We start from the raw sequence: 9,209 nt of genomic DNA on the forward strand, positions 1-9,209 counted from the left end.
TATGTTTGGCACAAACTCATTTTAAAGTACAGCTTTGACAAGAATTTCTTACACAGATGCCCAAAAGCAATCATTTGTAATGTAATGCTCAACTTAAAGTTAAATACATACGATCAGAGAATGAGCACTTCTCCATCTGCTTAATCACATATTTTATTATTTCACAGTTTAGTGTCCAATGTAAGGGACAGAAATGATGGCTGCAGCAGTCAGGGGTGGAGGAGGACCAACAGCCTGTTTGGGTGGGGTGTAACAGGATGCCAGTCCAGTTTGGCCTGGTCGTCTGCACATGTGTTTAGTTTACACTGCGGTAAGAGGCTTCAGTGTTTCTACTCTCATGATGTCTAAGCTGTTGAGCTTGTATACTGAAGCCGGGTTTTTGGTCCTTATAATCCTGCTGCTTTGTCTTCAAAAACAACTAGACCTAAAACAACGTCTGCCTTTGCAAATGAGAACCAGAATCCTTCAATAGAGCTGGCACCCCTGCAGGATGCTGGAACCTTTAGTTAAAAAAAGTAAATTGCAATGAGCAGTTATAGTCAAAAAATCTTTGGTGGTAATCAAACTTGTCAGGGGAGAAAATCCAGCATCCTTGGCTGGCATTTGGTAATAAGGAATGACATGTCAGGCAATGTGCCAAATCTGATAGGGAATATAATTGCTAATCCAATGCTAAAAATTCTATATTTTAAACACATTTTGTTAGAGATGCACCGATCGGGCATTTCTTCCTGGTACCCATTTTCTGGATTTCTTTAGGTCTGACGTGCTGTATCCAATTTCAAACATCAATTTTATTTTTCTAACGACTATAAACACATAAAAGAAAAATGCTGAATCTTATTTGCTAAAGGTAATAGTTTTGAGTCTAAAGGAAAATGGATGAATCTATGCTTTTGAAGCATGTTTGCTATTTACTGAACTCAAAATGTGCATGACAACAGCAGCAAAGCCCACCAATCTGAGCACATCATTCTCATCATGTAACATGGTGGTGGCAACATCATGCTGTGGGGATGATTATCTTCAGCAGTGACAACTAAAGACAAGGCAGTACCCGACAAAACAACCTGATAAAGCTTACAGAAGACTTGAGTTGGGTAGACATTCAACTTTCAGTGGCATAACTCTAAACATGCAAATAGAACAGAGTGTATTCATGTGTTGGAATAGCCCAGTCAGTCCAGACCTAGATCCAATAGTCTGTAGATCTGACTTAAAACAGGATGTTCACAGATGCTCTCCAACGAATCGGACTGACTTTGAGCTTTTTACCAAAGAAGAATAAGCAAAACTCTCAGTCTCCAATACTGCCAATCAGCCAATATTGATATCTTACTGCCTGATTGGTGCATCGCCACATTTTATAGATATTTTCTTTCACCACATCATCAGGTCGGTTAGTTTAGGTGTCTGACTCTCCTTTCATAGTTGGTATTGCCTCGGTCATCCTCCATGGCCTCATCCAGCCAGTCTCTCTCTGGCTCAGATTCAGAGTCACTGGCCTCGCTTGCGTCAGCTGCCAAAAGCCGTGAGTAGTTAATCCTGCGCTGGCGAGGGGCTTTCCACTGCAGCAGAGGAAGGCACACACACCATGCCATAAGTCCCACTGCCACCCCTCGGTACAGCCATGTCACCCCAAATCTCTGCACCACAAACCCTCCAGCAAAACTCCCGAGTGCACTCCCTAAGTGCAGGCACAAGGAACTGTAGACCCTCCTGACACTTCTTTCAGCCCCTGGTGTTGCAACGTCCTCACACTGGATCCCCACAGCCCACCAGAGGGCGCCGCTGCTGAAGGTACTCAGCACCTGTGCAGGCAAGGCCATCCAGGGCCCCCAGAGGAAGGAGTAGTAGAAGCACTGTATCCCGAGACTAGCAGCCCCCACTAGAAGGACCTTGCTTGGGCTCAGGAGCTTAGATACTCTGCCGGCCAGAAGGGGAAAGGCAGCCTGCGAGAGCAAAGCGAGGGCTAGAGACAGTCCCATGTGCACCTCAGTGCTCCCATTATCCTCCATCTGCCAAAGCAGGAAGTTTTCCACAGCTGAGTTCACCACTCCGACCAGGAGGATGGTAAAAGCACAGAGCAGAGCTTGGGGGGAGCTGTGCACCAGCTGCATGGCCTTCAGGAGCCCGTTGGCTCTGTCTCGCTTTTTGTTCAGGTACAGAGGGAGGTAGACAGCTACAGGCAGAGCTAGAGCTGCCAGGCCTGCATAGAAGTAAAAATGCACTGCACTTCTGGAGGTGTGAGCAACTATGAGACAGCTCAGCTGGCCAACCACAAGCCCGGCTCCCCCGACCCCAAAGGCTCCCCCGAGTAGATCCCACACCCCTGTGCTGCTGTGACGGTCCGAGGCATCCGCGTAGTCCAAATACTCGTAAAGGCCGTCATCTACCGTCCACTTAAGAGGGGCCGACGTCCACTCCCACACTGACACGATGATGAGCATCAAGAAGAAGAGTTGGTTCTGAATGTCCATCTCCTTCAGGCTGGCTAGAAATCCAGAACTGTTCACAGACCTCTTATTCCTTTCTGCACTTAAAAAAGAGCTGATGGTGGAATGCACAACGCTCAGTACTGTAGGACTGCTGCTTGGGACCAATGATGCTTCTACTTGCGAGGGCTGAATTTCTGAGTTTTCGGTATCATTTTGATTAGGTTTAGTTGGTACAGGAGGAGGTTCTGAATAACTGACTGAGTTAGAAGGGGAGGTTGCAAGAGCAAATTATCTATGTGTAATAGTTGGCAATGTCTGACTCGTAGTACTAGTTGTAAGGTCAACTAGACTTTTACCTGAACCAGAACTGAAGTTGGAGGTGTTACAGGTGCTGCTCTGTGTGCCAGGATTCCCTACAGGCGGTAGGAGCAGCAGGAGCAGAGCGGCTGCAGCAGAAAACACCAGCGAGCAGTTTATCACCACCCGCCTTTTGTTGTAGCGTTTGGAGAGGAGACCAGCTGCTGGGCTCCACACCAGAGTTATGGAGTGCTTAGTGCCCATGATGATGCCAGTCATGGATGGAGACAGGCCCAGCTGGCGGAAATACAGGGTGAGGAAGGGGAGCAGACAGGCTTGGGAACAAGAGCAGAGGAAGCTGAAGGTGCCTGTCAGAGCGAGGGCACGCTTGACGTCGATCTGCTTGATCCTCCTCATGGTCCTCCAGCAGCACAGTGTCTCTTAAAAGATTTCACATGGACAAACTGCTGGGATTCAGAAAAGGAGACACAAACAGGAAATTATGCAGTAACGCGTTTGCAAAGGTATTTCCACCCACTGAACATATTTTATTGTGATTTTATGTGATAGACCACAAAAAGTGTGGTGTGCATTTGTAATTAACCGCCTTTACACTAATAAGACCTAAATAAAATCCAGTACGACCACAATCTTTTGCAAGTTACTCATTACTAAATAGAGACAGTCTCTGTTTGATATAACCTCAGTATAGATCCAGCTGTTCTGTGAAGACCTCAAAGGTTTGTTACAGAACATTGGTGAATAAAGAGCATCATGAAGATCAAGGACCACACCAGAAAGGTCAAGGGGAAAAGCTGTGACGAATTTAAAGAAGCGACAGATTATAAAACAGTATCCCAAGCTTTGAATATCTTGCAGAGCTCTGTTCAATGCATCATTCAACAAAGCGAAAGATTATGGAACAACTGCAAACCTAGTAAAACATCGCCATCCACCTACACTGACAGGCCAGGCAGGGAGACTATTAAACAGAAAAACAGAATAGAGGCCCATGGTAACTCTGGAGAAGCTGCAGAGATCCACATCTGAAGAGGGACAAACTGTAAACAGGGAAACAAAATTTGGCTTTTATTAAAGAGTGGCAAAGAATGAAGCCATCAATGAGAGGAAGCCAGGGGAGGTTTCCCACAATCCACACACGGGACAATGCAAACAGATGTAAAAGGGTGCTCTGGTCAGATTAGACCAAAACTGAACATTTTGACCTATTTGTGTGGTGGGAAACCAACAATCTACATTACCCTCAACTGAATGAAACACGGCAGTGGCAGCATCATGCTGTGGGGATGACTGTCCTTAGCAAGGACAGGGAAATTGTTTAGAGTTGAATGGAAGATGGATGAACCTAAATATAGGGCGATGCAGGAAAAAAACCATTAGAGGCTGCAAAAGACCTGAGACTGTGGTGAAGGTTCACCTTCCAACAGGACAATGACACTTAACATACAGTCAGAGCTACAATTGGATGGTTTATATCAAAGCATATTGGTGTGTTGGAATGGCCCAGTTAAAATCCAGATCTAAATCCCAGTCAGAATCTGTGTCAAGACTGCAAAAATGTCAATCTTTATGTGCCACGCTGGTAGAAACATACACCAAAAAAAGTAGCAGCTCAAAGTGCAGCAAAATACAGTTTTACAGAATATTGACATTAGGATACTGAACACAAATGCACACCACACTTTTCAGATTTTTATTTGCAAAACATTTTGAAAACCAAATATAATTTAACCTACTGTTCACCATTATACTTTGTGATGGTCTTTCCCATAACATACACTGATGTTTGCAGAAGTAACATTCGGAATGTGAAAAACAGGGTGCGTATACTTTTGCAAGAAGACTGTGTCAATTGACTTCCTGTGTAGGTCAGTCACTACCGTCCAATAGTCCGGTCTAAGTCCAAAAAATTACCTTTCTAATGGCTATTCTGCAAACACTAAATAATCTGTTATTTGGACTATAAATCATCAAGGAAAAATGGAGAAATCTCTTTTCTAAAGTCAAAAAGATAGCTCACATATATATATATATACATATATATATATACATATATATATATATGTATATATATGTTGACGTAAAGGCGCAGCGCGTGAAACGCCTGTTTATGCTTACTATCACACCATAAAATTACCTTTTCTTTAAATATAAATGTATAAGCATCAAATCTCCAAGCGGAAATATGTTAGTGAAGGAAAAACAAGGAAAGCGACGGAGAAGTACACCTGTCAGGCTGGATCCACCTGTCCCAGCTGGACGTCAGGATGTTTAACACTTGTCCACGTCACACCAAGCCCGCGAGATACGGAAAGAGTGCCACAAAGTTACAAATGTAAGGCTTACCCAGTCTTTTCTTCTTCAAAATCGTCTATCTTTTATTTTCCCAATTCAGGTACAAACAAGACATCCAGAACTTTTCCTTCTCCTTCGTGTTTTAGTTCTACACACACCTGCTGCAGCCAGGGGGCGGTTCATGGACCCTGGTCATGCAGTAACTGCAGCGCACCTACAAGTAGACGCCTGACGAGCAATTCCACAACTACAGCGCCTCCTAGTGGTCTGGAGTGCGCCGGAGACTTTAGTGTAAAGAGTTGTGTTTTTTAGCTCATCATTAACTACAGGTCCTTCTCAAAATATTATCATATTGTGATAAAGTTCATTATTTTCCATAATGTAACGATGAAAATTTAACATTCATATATTTTAGATTCATTGCACACTAACTGAAATATTTCAGGTCTTTTATTGTCTTAATACAGATGATTTTGGCATACATCTCATGAAAACCCAAAATTCCTATCTCACAAAATTAGCATATTTAATCCGACCAATAAAAGAAAAGTGTTTTTAATACAAAAAACGTCAACCTTCAAATAATCATGTACAGTTATGCACTCAGTACTTGGTCGGGAATCCTTTTGCAGAAATGACTGCTTCAATGCGGCGTGGCATGGAGGCAATCAGCCTGTGGCACTGCTGAGGTCTTATGGAGGTCCAGGATGCTTCGATAGCGGCCATTAGCTCATCCAGAGTGTTGGGTCTTGAGTCTCTCAACGTTCTCTTCACAATATCCCACAGATTCTCTATGGGGTTCAGGTCAGGAGAGTTGGCAGGCCAATTGAGCACAGTGATACCATGGTCAATAAACCATTTACCAGTGGTTTTAGCACTGTGAGCAGGTGCCAGGTCGTGCTGAAAAATGAAATCTTCATCTCCATAAAGCTTTTCAGCAGATGGAAGCATGAAGTGCTCCAAAATCTCCTGATAGCTAGCTGCATTGACCCTGCCCTTGATAAAACACAGTGGACCAACACCAGCAGCTGACACGGCACTCCAGACCATCACTGACTGTGGGTACTTGACACTGGACTTCTGGCATTTTGGCATTTCCTTCTCCCCAGTCTTCCTCCAGACTCTGGCACCTTGATTTCCGAATGACATGCAGAATTTGCTTTCATCCGAAAAAAGTACTTTGGACCACTGAGCAACAGTCCAGTGCTGCTTCTCTGTAGCCCAGGTCAGGCGCTTCTGCCGCTGTTTCTGGTTCAAAAGTGGCTTTACCTGGGGAATGCGGCACCTGTAGCCCATTTCCTGCACACGCCTGTGCACGGTGGCTCTGGGTGTTTCTACTCCAGACTCAGTCCACTGCTTCCGCAGGTCCCCCAAGGTCTGGAATCGGCCCTTCTCCACAATCTTCCTCAGGGTCCGGTCACCTCTTCTCGTTGTGCAGCGTTTTCTGCCACACTTTTTCCTTCCCACAGACTTCCCACTGAGGTGCCTTGATACAGCACTCTGGGAACAGCCTATTCGTTCAGAAATTTCTTTCTGTGTCTTACCCTCTTGCTTGAGGGTGTCATAGTGGCCTTCTGGACAGCAGTCAGGTCGGCAGTCTTACCCATGATTGGGGTTTTGAGTGATGAACCAGGCTGGGAGTTTTAAAGGCCTCAGGAATCTTTTGCAGGTGTTTAGAGTTAACTCGTTGATTCAGATGATTAGGTTCATAGCTCGTTTAGAGACCCTTTTAATGATATGCTAATTTTGTGAGATAGGAATTTTGGGTTTTCATGAGCTGTATGCCAAAATCATCCGTATTAAGACAATAAAAGACCTGAAATATTTCAGTTAGTGTGCAATGAATCTAAAATATATTAATGTTAAATTTTCATCATTACATTATGGAAAATAATGAACTTTATCACAATATGCTAATATTTTGAGAAGGACTTGTAGATGTAGAAATACTTCTGATAATGTTAAACACCACATTAAACACGGAATATGGTAAAAATAATTATTATATGAAGGAGAATGATTTACTGTCGTGTTAAAATTAGTAGTGGCAAGTAAAGCTCACAATTCTTACACTAGCTTTAATTTCCATTCTTGTAAATAGATCGGGAACACTGAACTGAAGACAAAATTGTATAAAATAGTTACGTTTTTTCCGCTATAAATTGTACTAAAACAAGTTTTAAGGTTTGGAAAATATATATATTTTTTCACAGAGAGGCTACATCTTCATACATCAGTGATGGTTTATTGACCAAATAGCAAATTAGAGGATTTAGCAAATACGCTTGCCATTAGTAACGACATGCAACAAGTCAGTATTTTGGACATCCTTATAAAACAAGACGATGAACACTAATGATGGAGCAAGACAGAGAATCATCTGTGCCTTGCAACAGTGAACTTTACAGTGAGCGTACATCCAGAAACGTCACTGTATTTTTTGGGGATTTTATGTGATAAACCAACACAATGTAGTGCAGCATTGTTAAACGGACGGGAAACGATACATGGTTTTTAAACACATGACTATTCTTTGATCTAAATGATTTTATTGTAGCTCTGCTAGAGTTTTATGTGCTTCACTGCATTGTTTAAGTACACTGGTAAAATCATGCACATCTATTATGTAAATACCATAAAACTGTAAATAGCTGCAATGTCTTTAGTTTTGCTATGTCTTCAAAAGGCAAAAAAATTTCATAACGGTTTGGTGAGATTTTTCGCCATTTGTACTCGCGTGAGGAGAAAAGACAAATAGCTGAAGGTTTTATTTATCATGTAAAGTAAACAAGCAAATGTATGGAATTGTCTGGAACAGGTATTGACTGTCTGTAAACAGAAAAGGGGGACAAAAGTGATAGGTATGGTTTTATTTGAGTTGAGAATCAAATAAGAATTAATAAAATATAAGATTCTATGATTGCATCATTTCATTAGTTTCACATGAAAATAAATAGCTTACTTGATATACATATAATAATTGTACTCAGGTAGTCAGTTTTTATGAATGATGGCAAATTAGTGAAATTCAGTACAGCTGGTAAGTTAGTATCATCATATAGGAATACCATAGTAATTTTGGGTTTTAAATACATATTTGAACTATGATTATACAACAGTCAGCTTCAATGATTATTAAACACAAAAATTAGGCGGAAAAATACTTGCAGATTCATACTTAAAATCAGATCTTCACACACACTACACAAAAACACACAACCTGTTTTTCTTCAATCTGACATTAAATCAAATTTAACTTTTCCTGTTTTATGTCATTTAAAATGAACTAAAGATGAAATAAAGTTCTATTTATTTGATAAATGCCTGAGTGATGAGAGAGAGAATTAAACTTGGAAGTTTTCCTTAATATTTGCCTTTTAAACTTGGCAAAGATTGAACGTCTTGGTCAAAATTACAGGAACTATGTTTGCAGGGCTCAGGATTAGGTTTTGAAACTGTTTTAACAAGTAAGCAAGGTAGTGGCAGCACCATGCCGTGGGGCTTACCTGCTTCCAGTGTTAATGGTTCATTGCACAAGAGGAATTGAATATTATCTAATCTAAACTCTTCAACTTTAAACTTAGCCATGGCCAAAACTACAATAAAAAATCACAATAAATGTAAACGTGTAACCTAAATCATGCTCTATGCTGTCCTTTGAAAATGAATAATCAAAAGCCCAATCTTATTCTGGCATTCATACCCATGATAAGTGTGTGTGTACTTCAGGCTGGATGTGTGATTGTTGTACCACATGAAGAAACATTAGTGACCCAAAAAAAAGGATGTTGTTCAGTGTCCTCTTCATCTGAGTTGCTTTGAATAAAATTACTACATCTACGAAAACGTTGGAAATATTAACATGACCAAGACATGTGTGTCTACCTCAGTTTAGGTATTTAAAAACATGCTTTTTGAGCACAAAATATTTTAGAAATTATTGTCCCAAGACAGTGAAAAACACACAAAAAAATATTTATTTTTTCTCAATCAAAACACATGTTTAACAGAAAATGGTAAATATTTTTATGTACCTATCAACAACACAAAATTTATTTTTTAGGGTTAAACGCAGAGTTGAAAGTGAGCCGGTACGGTCCGGTACTGCGTACCACTAAAAGATTCTGTGCCGGTACGCAGTACAGGGAAGAGGGAAGA

At 41.4% G+C, this 9,209-nt stretch overlaps 1 protein-coding gene across 1 annotated transcript; it reads right to left on the reverse strand.

Annotated features, from left to right (window-relative positions):
* Window positions 1–98: 98 nt before the first annotated feature.
* LOC124864649 (major facilitator superfamily domain-containing protein 6-like) lies at window positions 99–5,232 on the reverse strand. Its single transcript, XM_047359507.1, is given in 2 exon segments — window positions 99–3,199; window positions 5,103–5,232. A coding segment is annotated over 1 exon segment (1,752 nt). The 5' UTR covers window positions 3,153–3,199; window positions 5,103–5,232; the 3' UTR covers window positions 99–1,400.
* Between the last annotated feature and the right edge of the window lie 3,977 nt (window positions 5,233–9,209).

This window comes from Girardinichthys multiradiatus, chromosome Y, assembly GCF_021462225.1.
Source record: "Girardinichthys multiradiatus isolate DD_20200921_A chromosome Y, DD_fGirMul_XY1, whole genome shotgun sequence".
NCBI lineage: Eukaryota > Metazoa > Chordata > Actinopteri > Cyprinodontiformes > Goodeidae > Girardinichthys > Girardinichthys multiradiatus.